Genomic DNA, 26,743 nt, shown 5'->3' with positions numbered 1-26,743 from the left:
TGAACAAAAAAGACGCGCAGTATTCGAAATACAGAGTAAAAGATTGTTAAGACAGGTAGGCAGGGATGTCCCACAAGCAAACCCCCAAACCAAGGGAGGGTGTCTGGAATGATCCATGGTATTACAGGAACAAAAATTAGCAGGTAAGGAATAATTTTCTTTTCCCTGTACATACCAGGATCATTCCAGATGGTGGGATGTACCAAAGCTTTCCCATCACGGGTGGGCCGCAGACAGCCCTGCTCGTATTACCTTGTCTCCAAGCTGACTGCCTGACGGAGCACCGACGTCCAGGCGATAATGTCTCGCAAAAGTATGGATCGACTTCCAGCTGGCCGCCCTACAAATCTCCTGAGTGGAGATGGAGGAGCTCTCCGCCCAAGATGTTGCCTGGGCTCGAAGAGAATGAGCCTTGACAACCAGCGGAGGGGACTTACCTATGCCAAGGTATGCCGCTATGATCGCTCCCTTCAACCACCGCGCTATAGATTGTTAGGAGGCCATGCAACCCTTCCGGGGTCCGGACCAGAGGATAAACAGATGATCGGAGAGCCGAAAATCATTAGTCACCTCCAGATAGCATATCAGAGACCGCCGTACATCCAGTCTACGCAGGTCTCCAGACTCAGAAGAGGCAAAAGATGGTAATTCCACCGATTGGTTGAGGTGGAATGCCGAAACCACTTTAGGGAGAAAAGAAGGAACCGTCCTCAGCGAAACCGCTTCAGGCGTGAAACGAAGGTATGGTTCACGACAGGATAGGGCCTGCAGCTCGGAAATACGTCCTGCTGAACTGATTGCCACGAGAAAAATGGTCTTCAGAGTGACGTCCTTGATGGTAGCCGAGCTTAGAGGTTCGAACGGCGAACCACAGAGGACTCGGAGCACCAGATTCAGATTCCATGATGGACAAGGTGGGCGAATCGGAGGCTTCAAGTGTTTCACTCCTTTAAGGAAACGGGAGACGTCCGGATGCGAGGACAGAAACTCCTTATTTCCACTGCGAAGAAAAGCCCCCAAGGCCGCCACCTGAACCCGAAGAGAATTGTAAGCAAGACCCAAATCCAAACCTGCCTGCAAGAAGGAAAGGACTTGTGGCACTGAGGCCTGCATGGGAAGAATGTCATTCGCTTCACACCAATCCTCAAAGACCTTCCAGACTCGAACATAGGTAACAGAGGTGGACATCTTACGTGCTTTCAGTAGCGTTGAAATAACCGGCTCCGGATAACCGCGCCTCCTCAACTGACGCCTCTCAAAAGCCAGGCCGCAAGACAGAAGTGATCTGCCTCCTTGAAAAATATTGGTCCCTGGCGTAGAAGACGTGGCAGCTGACCGAGATGAAGGGGACCCTCCACCGTCAGATTGCGCAGATCCGCAAACCACGGTCGTCGGGGCCACTCTGGCGTCACAAGGATCACCGGCCCTTGGTGTGCCTCTATCCTGCGGATGACCTTGCCCACGAGGGGCCACGGTGGGAAAACATATAGGAGACAGTGGCGCGGCCAGGGCAGGACCAGCACGTCCACGCCCTCGGCGCCGCGCTCCCGCCTGCAGCTGAAGAAGCGGGTGGCCTTTGCATTTCCGGCGGTTGCCATTAGGTCTACGTGCGGTGTCCCCCATCGCCTGCTGCGAGAGCTCCCACTCTCCGGGATCCAAGTTTTGTCGGCTGAGAAAGTCCGCCTGTACGTTGTCCACTCCCGCTATATGCGAGGCCGCTAGTCGTTGGAGGTGAAGCTCTGGCCACTCCATCAATTTGTCGGTTTCCAGAGAGACCAACCGACTTCTCGTGCCTCCCTGGCGATTGATGTACGCCACTGTAGTCGCATTGTCCGATAGCACCCTGACTGCTTGATGGCGTACTATGGGGAAGAAACCCTGTAACGCCAGACGGACCGCCCTGGTCTCCAGGCGGTTGATGGGCCACTTCGACTGTTCCTCTGTCCATCGACCCTGGATTGAGCTGTCCCGACAGACCGCTCCCCAGCCTGTGAGGCTGGCGTCCGTGGTGATAATCACCCAATCCGGGGCCTCCAGCAACACCCCCTGAGCTAGGTGTCGCGGTTCCAGCCACCAATGGAGACTGATGAAGGTTCCTCTCGGAATCGGAAGGATTGCCTGGAAATCTCTCGACACCGGCTGCCACCGGGAGAGTAGGGATCTCTGCAGAGGCCTCAGATGCGCAAATGCCCAAGGAACCAGATCGAAGGTCGAGGCCATGGTCCCCAGTACCTGCAGGTAGTCCCAGGCAGTGGGCGTCTCGAGCGCCATAAATCCTTGAATCTGCTGACGCAGAGAATGAGCTCTGTCCGGATGCAGAAAAACCCTGGCATTCTTGGTGTCGAAGTGAGCTCCCAGAAAATCCAACGACTGGGACAGGACCAGGCTGCTCTTGGTGAAGTTGACAATCCATCCCAGAGATTGGAGAAGTTGTACCACTCTGTCGACTGCGAGGATACACTGCGCTCGTGACTTTGCACGGATGAGCCAATCGTCTAGGTAAGGATGCACAAGGATGCCTTCCTTGCGCAAGGTTGCCGCCACTACCACCATGATCTTCGTGAAAACCCGTGGAGCTGTGGCCAGGCCAAAGGGAAGAGCTCGAAATTGGAAGTGTTGACCTAAAATTTTGAAGCGTAGGTAACGTTGATGAGCTTGACAAATTGGAATGTGGAGATACGCCTCCGTGAGATCCAACGAAGCCAAGATTTCTCCCGGATGAACCGCCGCTAACACTGAACGGAGTGTCTCCATGCGGAAACGAGGGACTCTGAGGGACCGGTTGACCTGCTTGAGGTCCAGGATAGGACGAAAAGCACCTTCCTTCTTGGGAACCACAAAGTAGATCGAATAATGCCCCCGGCCCAGTTCGGCAGCTGGCACCGGCACTATGGCCACCAATTGAAAGAGACGATCGAGGGTCTGCCGCACAGCTCCCTATTTGATTAAGGACCCGCAAGGGGAAAATAGGAACTGTTCCCGAGGAGCGCAAACAAAATCCAAAGCGTAACCACTTCTTAGAATATCCAGAAAACATTGATCAGACGTGATCTGGACCCACTCTTCGTAGAAGAGAGCAAGGCGACCCCCCAGTCGAGGGACCACCTTTCGGGTCCGTCTGGCATCATTGGGTAGATTTAGCGGATGTACCAGCACCCTGCACTTCCTTACCCTGGCGGCGCCCACGAAAGGGCCGGTTCCAGGAGTGCGAACGAGAAGAGGGAGCCTGAGGTGGCTGTTGCCTCTGAGGACGCGCTCTCCGCTGGTTACGATAACGGTTTCTGGAGTAATTATATGATCTTGACGAATGGGGTCTATCTTCGGGCAACTTGTGCACCGCGTTCTCATTAAGGGACTTGATGATCTGATCCAAGTCTTCACCAAAAAGATACCTACCCTTAAAAGGAAGGGACCACAAACGTGTCTTGGAAGAGGCATCAGCTGACCAATTGCGAACTCAAAGGAGCCGACGCGCTGATACCGCTGCCACCATGGTTCGGGCTAGGACCCTTAAAAGATCATATAAGGCATCCGCTCCATAGGCAACCACGGCTTCTAGTCTGTCCGCCTGGTGAGCCTCAGCGTCTGGTAAGGACTGGGAGGTGAGAAGCTGCTGCACCCACCGAAGACCCGCTCGCTGTGCGAGGGAACTACAGATAGCTGCCCGCATCCCTAAGGCCGAGACCTCAAAGATACGCTTGAGGTAAACCTCCAGCTTCCGATCCTGCATATCCTTCAACGCCGTCCCTCCAGTGACAGGAATAGTGGTATGCTTTGTGACCGCTGATACCGCAGAATCTACGGTGGGAACTTTGAGAATTTCCAAAAAATCGGCTGGCAGAGGATACAATTTTTCCATGGCTCTACCAACCCTAAGGTTGGCCTCCGGGGAATCCCATTCCTGAGTGATCAACTGCAAGATCTTGTGATGAGTGGGAAAAGACTTGGCTAGAGGCCACAGTCCTGCTAGGAGGGGGTCCCCCTTCTTGAGAGCTGGGTCAGGCTCCGGAGGGGGATCAATATCAATATCCATTTCCTGGAGGATGTAGGGAATGAGGTCATCTAACTCCGCCTCTTGGAAGATGCGGAGGACCCTAGGGTCGTCGCCCTCCACCTGGGCCGCCAAGGTGGGGTCTTCCACGTCAGGGTCCTGGGATTGTCCTTCCCCCGACGAAGTCTGTATTATCGATGGTGTCCCGGTAGGGCCACGAGATTTCCCCGCTCCCCTGCCTACTAAAGGGGGGCGAGCCTGAGGGAGGGTCCCACCCAGGAGGGGGGTAGGACATGGTATCTTGGGGGAAGAGGGTCTCCAGGTCCGAAGGTCGTATCTCTGCTCTGAAGAAAAGCCCTATGCATCAGGACTATGAATTCAGGGGAAAAGGCCTGGCATCCTGAGGGGTCACCCACCGGGGGATCCCCCCTCTGCCTACCAGGATTAGACTCGGAATAAGAGTCCAAAACGGGCCTAGAAGTGGGAAACGGATTATCCGTGTCCTCCTCAGAAAGCGCGGCATCAGAATCTTGCTACAAAATGGCCGCCGTTCCCGCGTTGAGAGGGAACGGGGCCTGGTGCTTCCTTCCCATGCGGTCTGCAGCTCGAACGTTCTTGTTAGTAGCTGGCGCACATTCCCCCCCTCAGGGAAACTGCCTGAGCACAGACCCTCTTCAGAAAATAATCCGGCCCTGTCGGAGTCCTCATAAGGCGCCGCGGACTGCATCGCTGCAGGGAGAGAGAGGGGGGGGAGGCTTTACAGGTGGCTCATGCCTAAAATGACGCGTTCCCCCACCGACCTGAAGAAGAACTGACAGGGAATTAACCTCCCGACAGCAGGCGGCCCCGGGGAATGGTGTTTCGCGGGGCTGCAGGTTGGGATGTCGGTCGCTCCCCAAAAGGGAGGGGGGAAAACCTGGGTCAGGAGGGAGAGGCCGGCGCTACCGACTTTCACCTCAGAGAGCCGAACGGAGTCCAAAAAATTGCAGTCTTCTGCTGAAAAAGAAGATGAAACAAAAATACACTTACCCCAAACTGAGCCCTCAGTGAGGAAAATGAGAAAAGAAAGAAAGAAAACAGACAACAGCCTGTCAGCAAGTCACCAGGCTAGAGAGCGATGAGCCAGCACCAGCGGAGAGCTCTCCCCCTGCTGTAAGAGGAGCCTTAGCAAAGTGACCTAAACTGTAAATTTAAAACTTCCTATTTTTTTATTTTTTATTTTAAACTTGATCCCCCTGAGGAGGTAGCCCTAAGCTAACAAGCTGGGGACCACAAGTCCCCTGCTCACATCTGCTGGAGTCAGAACGTTACTGGGAGCTGTTACAGGGGAGGCGTGGTTATATGGGTCCTCCCCTGGGAATTTTGTGATCTGACTCCATCTGCTGGACATGGAACATAACCCACCGTCTGGAATGATCCTGGTATGTACAGGGAAACAATGATTTATAACAGTGATCCAAATATACTAAGTAACTACAGACCTGTCTCAAATCTACCCCTACTTGCTAAATTGATTGAAAAAACAGTACAAAAACAACTAACTGAGCATTTAGACAACAATAACATACTTTAACCCTCACAGCACGGCTTTAGAAAACACTGTAGCACCGAAACATTACTAATCTCTCTAACTGACAACATACTACAAGGATTTTTTTTAATGGGAAGCACTACATCATACTACTTGATCTATCAGCAGCGTTCGACACATAACACACTATTAAAAAGACTAGAAGAAATAGGACTAAAAAACAAAACAATAAAATGGTTCAGATCTTAGCTAAGCAACAGATTTTTCCAAGTTCAGATTAAAAACACAATATCAGACAGAATTGAGCTAAAAAATGGAGTACCTCAGGGATCTACACTCTCGGCGACACTTTTTAACATCTATCTGCTGCCTCTATGCCACCTACTGGCTGGACTAGGTATCATACACTACATATATATATATATATATATATATATATAAATCCTAAATAAATAAATAAATATATATATATGCGGATGACATCCAATTAATACTACCAGTAGAGGACACAATTGATAAGACTTTAAACCTAGCATTGATGTACCTAGACATAATTAAGCAATTACTAAACCAAATGGAACTAGTAATTAACATTGAAAAAACTGAATTTATACACCTAGGGGCGGATTTTCAGAGCCCTGCTCGCCTAAATCCGCCCAAAACCGGGCGGATTTAGGCGAGCAGGGCCCTGCGCGCCGGGAAGCCTATTTTACATAGGCCTCCCGGCGCGCGCAGAGCCCCGGGACTCGCGTACGTCCCGGGGTTCTCGGAGGGGGGCGTGTCGGGGGCGGGGCCGGAGCGCACGGCGTTGCGGGGGCGTGTCGGCAGCGTTTTGGGGGCGGGTACGGGGGCGTGGCTACGGCCCGGGGCGTGGCCGCGCCCTCCGTACCCGCCCCCAGGTCGCGGCCCGGCGCGCAGGAGTCCCGCTCGCGCGTGGGGATTTACGCCTCCCTCCGGGAGGCGTAAATCCCCCAACAAAGGTAAGGGGGGGGTTTAGACAGGGCCGGGCGGGTGGGTTAGGTAGGGGAAGGGAGGGGAAGGTGAGGGGAGGGCGTTAGAGGATTCCCTCCGAGGCCGCTCCGATTTCGGAGCGGCCTTGGAGGGAACGGGGGTAGGCAGCTCGGCTCGGCGCGCGCCGGCTATACAAAATCGATAGCCTTGCGCGCGCCGATCCAGGATTTTAGTGGATACGCGCGGCTCCGCGCGTATCTACTAAAATCCAGCGTACTTTTGCTTGAGTCTGATGCGCAAGCAAAAGTAGGCTGATCGCGCTTCTTTTAAAATCTACCCCCTAGAACGTAAAACCTCTGAGATAATTAAAAACCCCATCAAACTTAAAAACAATCAAGAAATAGTACTAACCGAGAAGGCTCGGAACATAGGAGTATTAATTGACACGGAACTCAGCCTGAAGCAACACATATTACAAAAAACTAGAGAAGGATACGCCAAACTAATGGTCCTCAGGAGGCTTAAACCCCTATTAACCCAAGAGCACTTCCGAACAGTCTTACAAGCACTTATATTCTCCAGCACAGACTACTGCAATACTCTATTTCTGGGACTACTATACTCAACAATAAGACCTCTTCAGATATTACAAAACTCAGCTGCCAGAATACATCACTCAAACACTGGCCGAATTACACTGGCTGCCAAAAGAACAAAGAGTGCAATATAAAACACTATGCACAATTCACAAACTGATTAACGAAGAAAAATCAGACTGCTTAAACACAGCACTACGCTTACATGTCCCACAAAGAAATCTTAGATCAGCCAACAGAGCTCTACTAACCATCCCCTCAGTCAAGACAGCAAAACTTACCCAAGTTAGAGAGCGAGCCCTTTCCTTAGCCGGACCAGCAGTATGGAATTCATTGCTACTCGAAACAAGATTACAAAGTGATATAAAAAGCTTTAAAAAAAGTTTAAAAACATGGCTTTTCAAAAAAGCATTCTACAATATGAATGGGGAACAAGAAGTTTAAAGGATTAAGCGAATGAACAGCTACACAAAGCTACAGTCACCCTATTTAGCATAATTGTATATCCATCATCATTATAGAATAATTTAAGAAACATGCAGTTTAAAGTTCAATTATTGTATGATTTCCTATGAATCATATAAAAGACAAGATCCAGATCTCACACTATATACATTAGATTATGAAAATTGTTACCGTTAAATGTTTGGCACTTTTTTAGTAAGAATTTAATCAAATATATATATATGCGTGCCACTCTGTAAACCGTTGTGATGGTGCAATACTGCATGACGGTATAGAAAAGATTTTAAATAAATAAATAAATAAATAAATGAATGAATGAATAAAAATAAGCCTGTATTTAAATGGTTAGAATGGATTAATGTGAAGAGATGTATTTATTATGATTGGGGGGTGGGGGGGTCAATTGAATATATTTATAGATGAAGTGAGTTTAAAAGAACAGTATGCATTTTTCAGTTCTGTATACAAATCACAATCTATAATATGCGTGAACATTAGGGCATACACGCTCCCAAGTACTGCTTAATAATTTGATTTGTGACGGCTATGAGTGAATGGATGGGCATGATTACAAATGGATGAACGAGTGTGGTTTTGCACATTATAATGTGGGTTCCAATTGTGTATAGGCATAATTAGTGAGTACTTATGCAATATGTATATGTAATCCTTACTTTGTAATTCATTTTCAAGACAATGTGTAAAAATGTATAGGTTATTTAACATTTAATTAAATTTGTGTGTGAGACAAGTATTAGGTTTGAAAGTGCTCACCCATTTTGATAAAATTTAATAATAAATTTTGTTTTTAGAAGTGAACATTCATTATTAGTGCTCTCTCTTTCCTTTTTGGAGTTGGACTCCATATATATATATATATATATATATATATATATATACACACACACACACACACACACACACATACATCCCCTATAAAATAAAACAGATACCACCCTCAAATATTCAATCAGTATTAGACCTTTATTACAATATTTTCAAAACACATTTAATTATATTGATTTTTATAAAAACCTGTCCGTTGCCTTTTCTCACATCCTACGGGGATGATAGTGTTCCATCTGGGTGTGTGACAGTGGGTGATTTGTGAGATGTTTGATATAAAACAAAAATTGAAGTATTCCTTACTTGTGAGAAAAGGCAACGGACAGGTTTTTAGAAAAATCAATATAGTTTATCAAATTTGATTTGAAAATATTGTAAGGAGGTCTAATATTGGTTTGGTTTTGTAGGGATATATGTACCGTATTTTCCGGCGTATAAGACGACTGGGCGTATAAGACGACCCCCCCTTTTTATACACATTTTTAAGAAAAAAAATAATTTTACACTCAAACAGGAGCAACCCTATCTATGAAAGGGCAACACTACAAATACCGTATATCAGGCCCTAAAAACCAATACACCTCTTATTAGGAAAACAGAACTAGCAAGCAGCTAGAGATCCCCACACAGAAATAATTGTAAAACTATACTATTAAGCAGAATAAATGTTTCAAAACAGCTATGAACAGAATAACATCCAACAATTAAAAACTCATAAAAATTATTAAACATTCTCCAAACACCAATAAAATATTTCAAAAAAGCAGACACATCACATAATATTAAATAATTAAAATGGCAGTCAATCAAGAAAAATAAACTTAAAAAGCCACCTTTACTTACCCCCTCCAGCAGCTCTCCTATTCCTCTTCCTCTTCCTTAGGGCCCATGTCTCTCACACACACACACCATACCAGTCATGTCCCCATGACCAGTTTCTGTCTCTCACACACCAATCATTTCCCAAACAGTCTTTGACACACACACCAGACACCTTCCTGAACAGTTTCTCTCATGCCGTACACACACACAGGCTTCCCACTCCCGTGTTCTGCTTACCGTACATATACGGGCTTCTCACTCTCATAATCACTTTCTCTGTCTCACACACACACACACACACACACACCAGTCTCTCTCTCTCATTTCCATGCTCGCTCTCCACGTGCAAAGGCTTCTCATTCCCTGAATCACATTCTTTCTCTCACATTCACACACACCAGTCTCTCTCTCACACACACCGTCACCTTATCAACCAGTCTCTCTCTCATGCACACACACACACAGCCCTCCCACTCCCATGCTCTCTCTCACATAATCAGGCTTCTTACTCCCATGCTTTCTCTCACATAATCAGGCTTCTTACTCCCATGCTTTCTCACATACCCAGATTTCTCACTTCCATGCTTTTTCTCTCTCTCACACTCACATACACATCGGTCATCTCTCTGAGCAGTCACTTTCATTGTCTCTCACATATACACACATGAGCTCTCTGACCAGTTTCTCTCAATCACACACATGCTCTCAATCAAATGCATTCTCTCACTTACACACAGGCTGGCTGGCTGCTTCTCTCTCTCTCTCTCACTCACTTCCTCTCCCCTCCCCCGCCCCCCGAGCACAAATGGTAGCTGCTGCAGCCTCCTCCTCCAGCCCCCGCAGGCCAAGAAAGAAGAATCCCATCGGCCGCGGGAGGCTCACGCTGCTGTCTCCTTTCCCTATTATCAGCTGCTTCGATTGCTCGGGGGCCGATGCTGCTGTCGCCGCTGCTATTTTTTCATGCGGCACGGCTCTTTCTCCTTCCCGCGCACCGCGTATCACTTCCTGTTCCGGGTCGGGGGGGGGGGGGGGGAGAAGAAAAGGCCAGCCGCGGATGCCACAGCTTTTTTTTTTTTTTTTTTGCACCGCTGCTGTTCCCGCTGGGCTTGAACGTGCTGATAGCCCAGCGGCATCGGCAGCAGGGAAGGAAGAGCAGCGGGAGAGACCGGGAGCACGCGACACACCTGCCGGTGCTTGGCGACACACCGGTGAGAAGCACTGCCCTATAAGACGATACCCGGCGTATAAGACGACCCCCGACTTCTGAGAAGATTTTCAGGGGTTAAAAAGTCGTCTTATACGCCGGAAAATACAGTATATATATGTATGTGTGTGTGTGTGTGTATATATATATATATATATATATATATATATATATATATATATATATATATATACACACACACACACACTAGACTCCTCCCTGATAAAAAAAATTTTCTGCCAGTTTTTCTATTGTACTATATATATATATGGGGTGTCCAACTCAATCCCCAAGGGTTGTAAACCAGTCAGATTTTCAGAATACCCCTAATGAATATGAATGAGATAATACAGCATAAGAACATAAAATATGACATACTGGGTCAGAGCAAAGGCCCATTAAGCCCAATATCCGGTTACCAACAGTGGCCAAGTCACATGTAACTATCAAGTACTCAAAGAGTTAGATTTGTGTACAATTAAGGTAGTGTGCAAATCTCAAAACTACATATTTATTAAGGATATCCTGAAAACCTGACTGGTTTGTGGCTCTCAAGGATCACAATTGGATACCCTTGGTTTATAAAAAATACAATGTGTTAATACAGATAATTACTTCACACTTTTTGGTATTAAGCAAAGAAACTATGGGGCAGATTTTCAAAGGCTATGCGCGTAACCTGATAAAATCTGCCCCTGCGCGCGCCGAGCCTATTTTGCATAGGCTCGGCGGTGCGCGCAAGCCCCGGGACACGTGTATGTCTCGGGGCTTCAAAAAAGGGGTGGGAAGGGGGAGGGTCCGGGGGCATGGTGGCGGTCCGGGGCGGTCTCGAGGCCTCTTTCGTGCAGTCGGCCGGCGCTCAAGATTCGCCTGCTTTGGGCAGGCGTAAGAAATAAAATAAGGTAGGAGGGAGGGATTTAGGTAGGGCTGGGGGGTGAGTTAGATAGGAGAAGGTGGGGGGGGGACCGAAAAAAAAGTTCCCTCCAAGGCCGCTCCGATTTCGGAGCGGCCTTGGAGGGAATGGGGAAAGCCATCAGGGCTCCCCTCGGGCTCGGCATGCACAAGGTGCACATGTTTGCAGCCCTTGCGCGCGCCGACCCTGGATTTTATAACATGTGTGCGGCAGCACGCGCATGTTATAAAATCGGGCGTAGATTTGTTCGCGCCGGGTTGCGCAAACAAATCTACGCCCACACATAAGTTTTAAAATCTGGCCCAATACTTTCAGTTGCAAACTCAAATGAGTAAACATCAAAATATATATGCACAGCTTTATTAAAGTCCATATGGACAATAATTTTGTCACTATAATGAATTATAATAAAGGAATTGTTTACCTAGCCAAAAAGATACAAATAAAGATGTACAGCAGTAAAAGCAACATAATGCTCCCTTTACAGACCCCATTACAGAATGACTGTTTACAAACTGCTTACATACACTATTAAAAAATACACATTTACTTACCACTGTTGTCACATTGGGAGCAGTGTATAATTGCTTCAGTCCTTCCTTTCTTGCTGGACTCCTTACCCTTCAGACAAATCCCACATATAGCATTTGGACTGACCTTAGGCTGGAAAGGTAGAAAACGGCTATAAAATCATACATGAAAGAATTGGTATGGACTCATTAGGATTAATGTATTTATGCATATATCTAGGTTAGGTTTTGTACAAATTCAACTAATTAAAGATAACTACAGTAATTATCAAATATATCTTAAAAGGAAGCACTGGAGTTTTAAAAATGTAGACTTTTTTTATTATAATTTCAACAGGATTTAATTTCAAGTAAAGTAATGTGGTTGAAAATACCATGAAAAACTATTCTGGTCTAGAAATTAGGCTTATCTTTATGAGCCTGTGGTCTAAAACTCTTTTTCAATATTTTCCCCATACTATGCTTGTTCCCATGGATGAAATATTTATCCAGATAACTCTGGGTCACTGCCAATTATAGGTAAGCCTTAGATATAGTTCAAAAGATCCTTTAATGCAGGGGTGAACAACTCCATTTTTTTAAAAGCCACAAACAGATCTGGTTTTCAGGATATCCACAATGAATATGCATGAGATCGATTTGCATATACATCTTCCATTTTATGCAAAACTTACAGCACCTGAATGTAATTCTCTTTGAAGTGCCTGAAAGACAGAATATAAACTAAATACATAAAATATCTTCTCATGTATTTTGATTAGGTATATCCTCAAAACCAAGTATGTTAAATTAAAATTATCAATATAAAAACAAATTATAAAAAACATTCAGCACAGGTTCAAACAATCAATTCTTGCATCTTTTTCAAAGATAGCATTAATGTACAGGATTATACATTAAAAACTAAAATGGAAACTCATATTGGATTCATAGAACTATTTAATAAGAAAAACATGTATAAAACCTCTAAATACGCTTTATACCAAAGCATCTTGCATATGCAAATCTTGTATATTTAAAGTTGCCCACATTCCTTCAAAGTTGGCAGGTGGTTAGATTTGACATGGAAAATGTGTGTAGATTTGAAAATAAATTATACGCACATTCGGGCGGATTCTAAAAGCCCTGCTCGCGTAAATCCGCCCGAAAGACGCGTAGATTTACGTCTGCTTCTCGCAGGCGTAAATCTAGGGACAAAGGTAACCCCCTTACCTTTGTCCCTAGATAGGTTTAGATAGGGCCGGGGGGGTGGGTTAGGTAGAGGAAGGGAGGGGAAGGTGAGGGGAGGGCGAAAGGAAGTTCCCTCCGAGGCCGCTCCGAAATCGGAGCGGCCTCGGAGGGAACGGAGGTAGGCTGCGCGGCTCGGCGCGCGCAGGCTACCCACAATCGGTAGCCTTGCGCACGCCGATCCAGGATTTTAGAGGCTATGCGCGTATCTTATAAAATCGCGTACTTTTGTTTGCGCCTGCAGCGCAAACAAAAGTACGCGATCGCGCTTTTTAAAAAAATCTACCCCATTATTTTCTTCCCCCAACCAAAACAGGCTATTGGGAATACTTCCTCCTACTGAGGATAAAGAATGCATGCTGTGAAATCGTGTATGTAATTTTATTCAGGGTGGTCAATTTTTAGACAGCCTTTTTACTTGGGTAAATTGGTACTTCCCCAGGTAAACTGCTTTTGAACACTGCCCTTAAATATATTTTCGAACTGTTGTATACCAAAGTTACACAAATGTTTTTCATAGTGACTTACACATGTAAGTTTGCTTTGAAAATTATTCCAACCCCAAGATCCACTAATGTAGGTTAATCTACCAAAGACACATTAAACAACGCACATTCACAAGTTTTTGGGTTTTTTTCTTTTCTTATATAGATTTATAGGTCCAAAAATCGGGTCACAAACGTTTTTCCAATTATTACTTCCAGACAAAATTCTTTTCTAAAAAAGTTTTGAAGAGGAAAGCGGTTGTTTCAGAAACTTTTAAAGTTACCATCCAGGTTAACCTTATTCTTGTTCATGAACAACCACCATCCCCCTATGGTGGTTGTTTGTGATTAAAAACAAGAATAAGGATTCTTATGGTGGTTGTTCGTGATTAAAAACGAGAATAAGGATAACCTGGATGGTAACTTTAAAAGTTTATGAAAAAAAAGATTAAAAAATTGTGAATGTGGGTTGGGTTGTTTAATGTGTCTTTGAAATTTATCCTACCACAACTATGAGCACACAATTATACCTGTTATTAGGTGTACATAGTTTTACAAGTATATACTTTGAAATCAAAAAGTCTGCACACAAGTCCCAAGCCCGCCCAGGAATTCCAGTTCTGGAACTACTCACTCCCCTATGCACATAAAAATATGTGCATAGGGGAGTGGCCTCCTATATGCACATAAAAATATGTGCATATAGGAGGCCGTTTTTCAAGGGGTTTTACGAATAAACAGTAGCATATCCTCACAAACATGCTATTTTATATGCATCGAGATAATACGTGCATTTTCCATTTCACACGTACATTTCACCAGTGGGAAAAAAGGGCAGGTGTTCCAGGGCGGGCTTCAGCGGTTTGCATGGTGGTTGCTATTTTGTAAGAGATATATGCGTATACATTGCCAAACTTATTCCCATACTTTTACATCTAATTGACTTGCGCGAGTGAAACTGGACATCTGTAGTTTTTGGGTGGGAGGTCTGGGTGAACTAGTGGCAGTTCAGGGTGAAGTGCTAGAGGGATAGATACCCCTAATGAATATGAATGACAGATTTGTTTGTAATCGAGGCAGTGTGCAAATCTCTCATATGCATATTTATTAAGGATATCCTGAAAACTTGATTGGTTTGTGGCCCTCAAGGATCACACACGCAAGTATTTTCAAAACGATATAGATGCATACTTTATCAAATTTATTTTGCATATTTTTATGCTGCTTGTACATAGCTTTAGGGGGCTTACAGCATCAATATCCATACATTTAGAAACAAAATGACAAGACAGAGCATAGTAAATTCCTGATCGGCACAGTCGCAAGTGCATTAACTCACCGATCAAAGGCCTGTTGAAATAAGTTTTCAGCATTTTCTTAAAGCTTTTATACAATAATTCAAATGTAGGGTCTCAGGGAAGGAGTTCCAAAAGACAGGTTCAGCCACTGGAAAACACCAACTCATAGGTTTCTGAAAGGCAGATGGAATGGATCGAGGGAACGTCTAAAAGAACTTTCTGGGAGGATCTCAATGCATGCATCAGATTGTAAATATGTAGCACTGAGTTCATCCAGGGCAGGGAGTCTGCACTCAATATCTTATGAATAAAAAAAGCAATATTGAATTGAATCTGTGATTCAATAGGCAGTCAGTGTAAATCTCTTAGCATCGTTGTGATATGTGCACGTTTGCCAGAACCTGCTATAGATGAGCTGCCAAGTTCTGAAGAACTTAGCATGCAAGGAAGTTTTTGGCAATTCTAACAACAAGAAGTTATAATAGTCTAGACATGGTAGAACCAAAGCCTGTACTAAAGGCAATTCAAGAGAGCCAAGCAATGGTTTTAGTGAACACTGCAGCCGCAACCTGTAATAACCAGTATTGATAATGGCCTTAATCTGATTAGTCATCAACAAATTCTCATGTAAAATAATACCAAGACTCTTAGGGTTACTTTGCGTACATGTTATATTTTTTTTTACGCCCCTATTCATAAAATAGGTAAAGAAAGTATGCATTTTCTTGCATTGGAGATATTTGCATGTACTGAAACAAAAGCATGTGCTTTTGGAACAGAACTATGTGGTATTTTATCAACTGTGCAGCTCCCACCACACAGTAAATACTAGCATAAATCTCTGCATGTCCACTTATGGGCATAAATGTTGTACTGCAGATAGTTTAGAAATTAGGTACACTGTGCCTGCACATATCGGTTGTACAATTTTCTAAAGGGCTATTTCACCAGGTAAAGCATTACTTGATCCTCCTTATGAGCAAATACTTCAGGAGTGGCCAACCCTTTGCTCTTTCATGTGCAAAATGTGGTTCTTGCCCTCCTATTCCCATGACAACTAATCACCACCACAGAAGACAAGATGATCAGGGGATGTAGCAGGAGCTACATTCAAACAGAGCAGAGAAGAGCTTTTCTGCTTCCTGCTCCAGCTTTTTCATTCCGGTACTCACAGTGCTGCTGATTACAGAGGAAACAGGAGAGGGCTGGAGCAGGGAGCAGAGGCTTTTCTCTGCTCATCTCTGCACTGTTCACACCTCCTCTCTACAAGTAGCAACACTGGAGGACAGGAGGAAAGGGGGTGATGCTTGGCTGACAGGACAACAAAGAAGAGTCAGTCAGCTCTCTGCTCCGGCCCTTCCCATCCATCCTCACTCCACCTGCTGTCTGGAGAAGAGGGCTCTTCTCTGTTCTGCTTTCTGGAGGGTCTAGTAGATCACTCTGCTCCCAGAACTTAGGAATCAGGTAATAGCAGAGCAGAGGAGGGAATCACCTGGAGCTTTAGTCAGGCCAGAATGATTTGTGGTGAGGGAAAGGTGTGAATGCTGAAAGACAAAGGGTTAGAAGTGAGAAGTGGTAAATGCTGGAGAGGTGAGGGGTATAAATGCTTCAGGGAAGAGTGATGCAAGAAGGGATGAATGCTTGGGGAGTAGAGCCATGAAAATGAGATGAATGCTTCTAGGAGAGACATGAAAACTGGTGAATGCTGGGAGAACTGAGGAGGATGAATGCTGGAAGGAGGTGAGGACAGAGCTGGGGGGGGGGGGGGGGGGCATGGCTAGGATGAGAGGAATGGAGGGAAGCAAAGCGTTTTAGGATAGAGTTAGATGAGAGCCATGTGGAAGAGGAGTTGTTTGTGAGATAGAGTAGGGGACATGATTTAGCCAGGGATTGGGGTTTAGAAAGCTGGGGGAAAGGCAGCAAAGGGGTGTGAAAAGCCAAAAAGGAAGGGTATGAGTGAAAGAAATCCAGATATGGCGATATGGAGGGCAGGGTGTGTGTGTGTGAGTCAGACAGAAATGGTGTCAGGTAGTGTGGCAAAGGTGGTGATAAAGGTGGTGTAATAGGGTCACAGGTGGTAAAGGGAGAGAATGACAGTCAGTGAAGGGAGGAGGGGATGAGGATGGGTGACAGAGAGCCATAGGTGCTGAAGGGGGAGGGAGAGTAAGACAGCTAGAGAGAATAATAGAGATAGAAGGGGTGATGGAGGGGGAAAGAATGAGAGTCAAAGATGTGATGGGATAGAGGGGTGAGAAACAGCAGAGATGGTGATTGGTAATGAGAGTGTTTGAAAGAGATAAGAACATAAGAAATTGCCATGCTGGGTCAGACCAAGGGTCCATCAAGCCCAGCATCCTGTTTCCAACAGAGGCCAAAACCAGGCCACAAAGAGGATGACTGGGGGAAGGTGAGAACCAGAAAAGGTGAAGGCGGAGGGTGTATATGAGAGGGTCAGAGAGATATTTGAGAAAAGGGGAAAAGAAAAGGAGGGGAGGGTCAGAGAGAAAAAGAGGGAAGGTAGAAACAGGGAGAGAGAGAATAGGGAAAGGAAATACTGTTAGGCATAGGGAAGAGATATAGGGTGGGGACAGGGAAGAGAGAGAGGAGAAGGTCAGGGAGTGAAAGAGAGGCTGTGTCAGGCGATATTGCTGCTAGGCAGAGGGTGAGGAGAGAGGGGGCAAAGTAGAACAAGGAGTGGAGTGAGACACATTATGTTGAGGGCTGCTAAGCTCCCATCATTGTTCTTGAGGGGAGGTGGGGATTCTATGCTGAGGCTGCCAAGAATGAGGCCGGTGGGGAGAGAGAGGGGCATTGAGAAAAAAAAGACAGGTGGGAGGATTGAGTGAGTGAGATTCCCCTCTACCCCTAGTTCTTGAAAATATGAAGCTCTTAGATAATGTGCATGCTTAATCCTTGGTCCCTGAAATATTAATTTATTCATTTATTTTAATTAGACAATGAGCAGAACGCATTCAATTAGGCCTCCTTTCAAAAAGGTAACTTTCCAACTTGTGTGGCCTTGACAAGGCTGCTCTAAGAATACAGCTCTAAGAATACAGCTCATATCTTCTCAGTTAACTGTATAATATTACTTTTCGCTTCAGTAACTGTTCAGTTATGGAAAGTATTTTTTTTAACTTTATTTAAACATCTGGCAGACATAATAAGTATAATATTCTGGGTTTTATAAGTAATCTAACTCAAATCATCATAAATTTACATTCTACAAGCTTTTCAGAACATGAGTATAAGTGCTATTAGAACACTTAGGTCTTTTACTCTGTATCTCCCTCACAGTGTCATTACCCCAAAGAGCCCATTCCTCTGACATTTAAATACTGCCAATAGGGTCCCCAAATCTTATCATACAAAAATATCTTTTTCTGAAGGGAAAAATGTCATCTTTTCAATTAAAGCAATATCGTGTACCTATTTATACCAATGAGTAATTAAAGGTTCTGATTTCCAATGTGTTGCAATTGCAAATCTTGCCGCATGAATAAGGTGCTCACACAGTTTGCATTGGAAACCAGTTAAAGAAATGTCAACCCAGATCCTAAGAAGACATGCTAGAAGCGTGAGATTTTTTAATGCCACCCTATTCCAGAAGCTCTTTAATAAAGCACATTACCAAACATGTATGAAAGATCCTATTTTCCTGCACCCTCTCCAGAAAGGTTGGGACTATAATGGAGAAAACTTTGTGAAGAAATGAGGGCGTCATTAGTTTCTTCTCACTAATTTATACATTTTTTAAAATTTTTTATTTATGGAATTTTCATATTACAATCCAAGAAAAAATTTCTTGAAAATGAAAACAGAAATAGACATCTCCTACATTTTGTATGTAATCAAAAAAATGTAAAGCATGTTGATTCCAATCCAAGTCCACAATAATGGGAATCCAGACACAATTCAAGGTTAAAGAAAAAGAAAGCTTCTTTTTCTGTGTTTGCCTGGCCAAGCCCAGAAAACTCTAATTTTAAAATTAAGGAAAGTCTCAGCTTGATATCTAAAAATCAACCTCAATATCCAGTCTCTGTCCAGCTCTAACACAAAGGAAACAATCAAAGATGCAGGAGTGGCACCTTCACTATCAGAAGTCTCCAGTATAGTTGATATATCCAATTCCATTGAGGGCAAAGCTGAAGCTCTAAAAAGCACATTTTCTCTCTTAAACGAAGGCAGATAGTTCGCCTTAGAAACTGGAGGAATAGCTTGTATGTCTTTTAATCATATCCTTGGGTGGTATAAGAGGTATTTTGGGAAAGTTAATTTATCTCAAATTCCTTTCTCTCAGAGAATTCTCAAGATTTTCCATCTTATTAGACAGTATCTGATTTACTTTGATAATATATTCTTACAGTGATTTAACACAGTTAACTTCTTGTTTAAGTGTATCAGTTTGTTGTCCCATATTAGTTTTAGAAAATTCCAAAACTTGCAATCGGGTCTCAAATTGGAACATTTTGAAACCAAAGGATTCAATTGTGTCATAATAGAGGATCCCAGCCCTTCTATGTCCTCCCAAATTGACTCCAAAGTAAACAGAGTCAGTCTTACCATTGAGAATTGCACCAAAGGAGATACGACTTCAGCAGTAAGTTTGAGAAAATGAGGCAGTCCTCTTTCAACGGCCTGCTGGCTGCTTAAGACAGAAAATCTCCCTGGGTCTCCAGAAATGGCTAGACCAGCAAGTGCAGCCAAACCACATGGCTCTGCGCTATCTGCAGGGAGTATAGCCCAGTCAACATCATCAGCCTGCAACACCTTCGATCGTGGAACCAAGTTCCAAGCTGCCACTGGATGAGTCCTTTCAATTGGGGGAAGTGATGTTAGTGAATCTAGGGAAAAGATGAGTACATCTTCTTCTTGAACAAACCCAAACAATTCAAATTCCTATTTTGGTGTCCCCTGCACCATGTGGGCGTCCATCAGACCAGCAAGGGGGGAGTCTGGAGGGACAGCAGAAACAGTACTCTCCTTAATCCTCCTCTTCAGACTAGCAGGAATTTTGATTGAGTGTGGTATGATGTCGTGGTCCTCGCACCAGGATTCGAATACTGTCCAAATCCTTATGTATGTTAGGGATGTGGAGAACCTGCGTGCTCAGAGTAGGGTGTCAATTACTGCCCCCGAGTATCCTTTCCTCCTTAGGCGAGTCCTCTCAATGGCCAGACTGTAAGAGAGAATCGAGCTGGATCCTCTTGGAGGATCGGTCCCTGTTGGAGCAGGTCTCTGTGTGGAGGTAGTGGCAGGGGATTCCCTGCCAGCAGTCTTCGCATGAATACGTACCACGGTCTTCTTGGCCAGTCCGGGGCCACTAGAAGTACTGGCCCCCTGTGGTGTTCTATCTTGTGATTGATCGCGCCCAATAGGGGCCATGGCGGGAAGGCGTATAACGGTCTCCTGTGGCCAGGTCTGTACCAGGGCATCGATTCCCTGGGACTGGGGTTCCCACCTGCGGCTGAAGAAACTGGGTACCTGGGTGTTGGACCGGTTTGCCAGGAGACCCATGGTTGGTGTTCCCCAATGGCTTACTATCAATTGGAATGCAATGGTTGACAGTTTCCATTCTCCTGGATCTAGACTTTCTCTGCTGAGGTAGTCCACTGCGACATTGTCTTTCCCGGCAATGTGGACGGCCGAGATCTCTTGAAGATTCACTTCCGCCCATGACATTAGGGGGTCTATTTCCAGAGACACCTGTTGGCTTCTGGTTCCTCCCTGATGGTTGATGTAGGCCACTGTTGTGGCGTTGTCTGACATTACTCTGACCGCTTTGCCTCGGAGTCTGTGACCGAACTTTAGACAGGCTAGTCTGAATGCCTGGGCTTCTAGGCGATTGATATTCCATCCCGACTCTTCTTAGTTCCATTGCCCTTGGGCGGTTAGCTCCTGGCAGTGTGCTCCCCATCCTCGTAGGCTGGCATCCGTGGTGAGTAGGATCCAGGTTGGGGAGGATAGTCTCGTTCCCTGGCTCAGATGGGCTTCTTGTAGCCACCATCGTAGTTGGGCCCGAACTCTGTTCGGGAGCTGAAGCCGTACGGTGTAGTTCTGGGACAGTGGATTCCATCGTGGTAGTAGCGAGCATTGTAGGGGTCTCATGTGAGCCCATGCCCATGGGACTACTTCCAGTGTGGATGCCATGAGGCCGAGAAATTGTAGGCAATCCCATGCTGTGGGGCGAAGTTCGCTCAACAGGGTTTGTAACTGGGTCATCAGTTTTGATCTCCTTGTCGGTGTCAGGATGACCTTATCTTGTTTGGTGTCCAACCGGACTCCCAAGTATTCTAGAGATTGGGAAGGCTGCAGGCAGCTCTTGTTTGTGTTGACCACCCATCTGAGGCTCTCCAGTAGAGTTTTGACTCTGTTGGTTGCCTGGTGGCTTTCCTCTGTGGATTTCGCTCTGATCAGCCAATCGTCTAGATAAGGGTGCACGTGGATTCCTTCCTTCCTCAGTGTTGCTGCCACCACCACTATGATCTTGGTGAACGTCCGGGGTGCAGTGGCTAACCCGAAAGGTAGTGCCCAGAACTGGTAGTGATGGTCCAGGATCGAGAAGCATAGAAAACGCTGATGCTCTTGATGGATCGGAATGTGTAGGTAGGCTTCCGACAGATCCAGGGAGGTAAGGAACTCTCCCGGTTGTATCACCCTTATTACCGAGCGTAGGGTTTCCATGCAGAAGTGAGGAATCTTCAGGTGACGGTTGACCGCCTTGAGGTCCAGGATAGGTCTGAACGTTCCTTCCTTCTTGGGAAAGATAAAATAGATGGAATAATGGCCTGTATTTATTTGTTGTGGAGGCACCAGTGTTATAGCCTCTAAGGCTAGTAATCTGGTCAGTGTAGCTTCCACTGCCATTCTCTTGGAAGGGTCGTAACAGGGAGATTCCACAAACTTGTCCGGAGGGAGGTGGTGGAAATCCAGGTAACATCCCTCTCGAATGATGGATAGGACCCATTTGTCCGAAGTTACTCAACCCATCTTTGGTAGAATAGGGCCAGTCTGCCCCCTATGGCTTCTTCCTTTGGATGGGTCGGCTGATCTTCATTGTGGGGTGCGGCTGGGGCCTGGGCCCGAGCTGGCTCCCCTTTTATTGTGCTTGTTCCAAAAGAACTGCCTCTGGCCTGCGGGGCGGGCCGCTTGATATGAGCTTCTATATGGATTGAAGCGCTGTGATCCTCTGCCCCTGGAGGTCCGGGGGAAGGATCACTGGTTTCTCTTATTCCTGTCCTCCGGTAGCTGCGGCAGTAGGGATTCGCCACACTTGTTGGCTAGTTTCTCTAGTTCGCTTCCAAACAGGAGTGTTCCCTTGAAAGGCATCCTTGTGAGTCTCATTTTGGAGGATGCATCGGCCGACCAGTTTCTGAGCCAGATTTGTCTTCTGGCTGCCACGGCGGATGAGACTCCTCTAGCTGCTGTGCGTACCAGATCTGAAACGGCGTCCGCGAGGAATGATATGGCTGGTTCCAGGGCTTCCCCAGGAGTGTTGTTCCTGGTCTGTGCTAAGCAAGCGCGCGTCACCACGGCACAGCAGGCCGCGAGGCCGCGATCTGTAAAGACATAGCGGAGATGTCAAAGGATTGTTTGAGGATAGATTCCAGAAGTCTGTCTTGAGCATCCTTGAGTGCTGCTGCTCCTCCCTCCACCGGGATAGTAGTGCGCTTCGAGACTGAGCAGACCATGGTATCCACTTTCGGACATGCCAGGAGATCTTTGCCAGAGGGTAAATGGCTGCCAGAGCCTGGCCCCCTTTGAACGTGGTTTCTGGGGCATCCCATTCCCGGTCAATTAGTTGCTGGACAGCTTGTAATAGTGGGAAATGGCGGGAGGTCTGACTAAGTCCCTCCAAAAGTGGGTTCTGCTTAGGTTCCCCCGAGGCACTTGTGCCCAGGATGGCGAGCTCTTTTAAGCTGTGTGTGACCAGGTCTGGACGTTCGTCCTTGGTGAAGAAGCGTCTCATGGTTCAATAGGGTTCTGTCCCCAGAGGGAGTTCCCCTTCCTCCAGGGGTTCTGACTCCTCATCTGAGATGTCTGTGTTCCCGAAGGTGGGGCTTCGAGGCGGTGGGATCACTTCCCTGGGCATAGAGGGTCCTGGCATGTTGAGGTCCTCTGGTGGGGCCTGTGACCGCATTGTTTGAGGCCCCGGTTGCATGTGGACGAAGGTATGCAGACCTTTGAAGAATTCCACCCAGAAGATAGAAGCTGGGTCTAGACTAGGGGGCGCCGTGTCCCTGGGGAGCCCGGTATGAGTGGGGTCCCGCTGTGTGATGCTAGGTCCAGCGTACCGCTCGAGAAGCTGGGGTCCGGTACCGGCTGGGGAGGGCCATGAGTTGGGTCCCCTAGGGCCTCTTCGCACTGTATAGACAGGGCCGTGGCCTCCTCATGCTGTGCAGCTCTAATGTGGCATCATGGGCAAAGGCCCTGAGCTTTGAGCTTATTTTCAGGTGGCGCCATGGTTTGCGCGTACAATACAGTTGTGTGCTCCAGTGTGCGAAGATGCGCGCGTAGGTTTGGTGTGCGGTGCAGAGCAATGTGCGCACTGTTGTGCGCACGGGTCGATATAATGCGCCCAGCACAGTGAGCGCGTGGCTATGCATTTCCCTTGTGCGCCCAGCACTTGTGCGCACAACGTTGCACGCACAAGGTATTTGTGCGCACGGCTCACCTCTGTGCGCACGGATCGAGACGGCGGATAGGGCGGTGAACAGGGCCAAAATGGTGACGGCAACCACGTGGACAATATGGCGACCACCTCGGAGGGTCTCCACGTGGGAGGACCCTCTGATCTGACCGGGGTCTAGCCCTGCTAGGGCAGATCAACCCGGTGGCACTGATCCCAGCTGGCGACCTGTGCGTCTCCTCGAGCTTCGGAGACCAGAGACTTTTAAATAGATTTCTACCTTACCTTGTCTCAGCGCTTCCCGGTTTCGTTCCTGGCGGTCTCCGGCTGTGGGGGGAGAAGGAAAATACCTTCAACGCCGCGCTTGAGGTTGCACCGGCTGCCTCTCAGCCTCACCTGATGTCGGGGGCTAGGTCCCCGCCGAGAGTCGGCTGCCGACCCGAGGCTTACCTCCGAGGGATCGCGGAAATCACCCCGGGATTCTCGACTGGGGGAAGGACCCAACGGGTATCACCGCAGGAGAGTGGGGCTCGTCTGTAGAGGTAAGATTTCTTTTTAATTTGGATTTCTTTGGTAAAATTTACTCTAACGTTGTGCTAGCGTGCACAGAGTCCCTAACTGCTATGGAGACGGAAAATACTGAAGAGCTGCACTTCCTGCAGGGGTATATGTACTAGGGCTGACGTCAGATTGAAATCTGATCCATCTCCAACTGCTATCAGGAGTACATTATACCCACTGGTCCTGAGTCCATCTGCTACATGCTAGAAAATCTCAATTTTGAATATGGCAACAGAGATAGCAAATGTTGCTTACCTGATGTAACAGGTGTTCTCACAGGACAGCAGGATGTTAGTCCTCACAAATGGGTGACATCGAGGATGAAGCCCAACCACGGAAAACTTCTGTCAAAGTTTCTGGAACTTTGACTGGCCCCTACTGGGCATGCCCAGCACGGCACCAACCCTGCAGCCAGCAGGGGTCCCCCTTCAATCTTGTTTCAAAGCTACAGGCAGTGCCGAAAAATAAAATAAGAAAACGAACCCAACACCGCGGGGCAGCGGGCGGGTTTCGTGAGGACTAACATCCTGCTGTCCTGTGAGAACACCTGTTACATCAGGTAAGCAACATTTGCTTTCTCACAGGACAAGCAGGATGGTTGTCCTCACAAATGGGTGAGTACAGAGCTGAGGATGTCTGAACGTGCACCAAAAGTACCCAATGGCGTGCAACAGGCACAACAACTGGGGTGGAATTTGGTAGAGGACATCCGCACCCCACCGGGTAGGCGGAAGGGTGTTGGTACGTCATGTTGGAAAAAGGTTACGCAAGACAGATTGGCCGAAGATGGAATCCTGTCTTCCAGCTTTGTCCAAACAGTAGTGGGCTGCAAATGTATGGAGAGAACTCCAGGTAGCAGCCCTGCAGATGTCAGGAAGCGGCACCGATCGAAAGTGTGCTACTGAAGTCGCCATGGCCCTCACAGAGTATGCCTTAACACGGTCTTGAAAGGGAATGCCAGCTTGCTGATAGCAGAAAGAGATGCAGTCCGCCAACCAGGAGGATAGAGACTGCTTACCCACAGGTTGCCCTAACTTGTTAGGATGGAAAGAGACGAATAATTGAGTGCTCTTCCTATGGGCAACTGTACGGTCTAGATAGAAAGCTAGAGCACGTTTACAGTCGAGGGTATGCAGAGTCTGTTCCCCGGAGTTGGAGTGGGGCCTGGGAAAGAAAATAGGTAGTATGATGGATTGATTAATATGAAACTCCGAAACTACCTTAGGTAAGAATTTAGGGTGAGTGCGGAGTACCGCCCGGTGCTGCAGGAGTTTAGTGTAAGGCGGATAGGTAACTAGGGCCTGTAAACTCACTAACCCTGCGAGCTGAAGTGATAGCCAAAAGGAAAATCACTTTCCATGTGAGATATTTAAGGTCACAGGAGTGAAGAGGTTCGAAGGGTGGTTTCATAAGGCGACCAAGAACCTGATTAAGGTCCCAAGATGGTGCCGGAGGACGTAAAGGTGGCTTCAAATGGAGCAAGCCTTTAAGAAAGCGTGTTACAAGGGGTTGTACTGAAATAGGGACACCCCCGATACCTTTATGAAAGGCGGATACCGCACTGACATGCATTCTAATGGAAGAGGTCTTTAGACCTGATTCTGACAAATGCCAAAGATAGTCCAAAAATTTAGGAATTGGACAGGAAAGGGGATCAAGGGACTGAGAAGTGCACCATGATGTGTACCTTTTCCATTTATAGGAGTAAGATTTTCTTGTGGAAGGCTTTCGTGAAGCGATGAGGACACGAGAAACTGAATCCGATAGGTTAAGTGGTTGAAGGACTAACCTTTCAACATCCATGCCATCAGGGACAAGGCTTGGAGATTGGGATGGAGGAGGCATCCGTCGTTGAGTGATCAGATGCGGGCCCTTTCCCAGGGGAATGTGTCTGCGGATGGAGAGATCCTGGAGTATGGGAAACCACACTTGGCGTGGCCAGTGCGGTGCTATCAGGATCATGGTTCCCTTGTCCTGACGTAGCTTTACCAGAGTCTTCGACAGAAGAGGAAGTGGAGGGAATGCATAAAGCAGACCGGTTGTCCACGGGAGGGACAATGCATCCCTGGGCCGATAGTGCTGAGTTCGAATGAGAGAGCAGTAATTGGCCACTTTGTGGTTCTGAGGGGACGCAAAAAGGTCTATGTGGGGATAACCCCATTTCTGGAAAAGAGAGGTCGCTACCAAGGGATTGAGTGACCACTCGTGTGGTTGGAAGACAAGGCTCAGCCGGTCTGCCAAGACATTTTCTACTCCCGGCAAGTAGGTGGCCCTGAGGTACATGGAACGGGAGAGGGCTTCCGCCCAAATCTGCGCAGTTTCCTGACAGAGAAGGAAGGAGCCTGTGCCTCCCTGTTTGTTGATGTACCACATGGCCACCTGGTTCTCCGTCTGAATCAAGATTATGTGATTTGATAGGCAATCTTGAAAAGCCCTGAGGGGGTAGATTTTCAAAAACGGCGCGTTGGTGTACTTTTGTTGGCGCTCCAGGCGCCAACAAAAGTACGCGGGATTTTAGTAGATACGTGCGTACCCGCGCGTATCCGCTAAAATCCTGGATCGGCGCGCGCAAGGCTACCGATTTCGTGTAGCCGGCGCACGCCGAGCCGCGCAGCCTGCCTCCATTCCCTCCGAGGCCGCTCCGAAATCGGAGCGCCTCGGAGGGAATTCGCTAACGCCCTCCCCTCACCTTCC

General features: G+C 47.0%; 1 protein-coding gene across 10 annotated transcripts in view; it reads right to left on the bottom strand.

Moving 5' to 3' along the window:
• PHF10 (PHD finger protein 10) overlaps positions 1-26,743 on the bottom strand; it is an 885,396-nt gene that overhangs the window by 172,477 nt on the left and 686,176 nt on the right. For 9 of the 10 annotated variants that reach the window (XM_029594266.1, XM_029594268.1, XM_029594270.1 and 6 more), the window contains one exon: positions 11,874-11,982. The exons of the other annotated variant lie outside the window; for it this stretch is intronic. In XM_029594266.1, the coding sequence (XP_029450126.1) occupies positions 11,874-11,982 (109 nt within the window). The remainder of the gene's footprint in view (positions 1-11,873; positions 11,983-26,743) is intronic. 10 annotated transcript variants of the gene reach the window in all.

This window comes from Rhinatrema bivittatum, chromosome 3 (assembly GCF_901001135.1).
Source record: "Rhinatrema bivittatum chromosome 3, aRhiBiv1.1, whole genome shotgun sequence".
Classification (NCBI taxonomy): domain Eukaryota; kingdom Metazoa; phylum Chordata; class Amphibia; order Gymnophiona; family Rhinatrematidae; genus Rhinatrema; species Rhinatrema bivittatum.
This window is presented reverse-complemented; position numbering and strand designations above follow the sequence as displayed.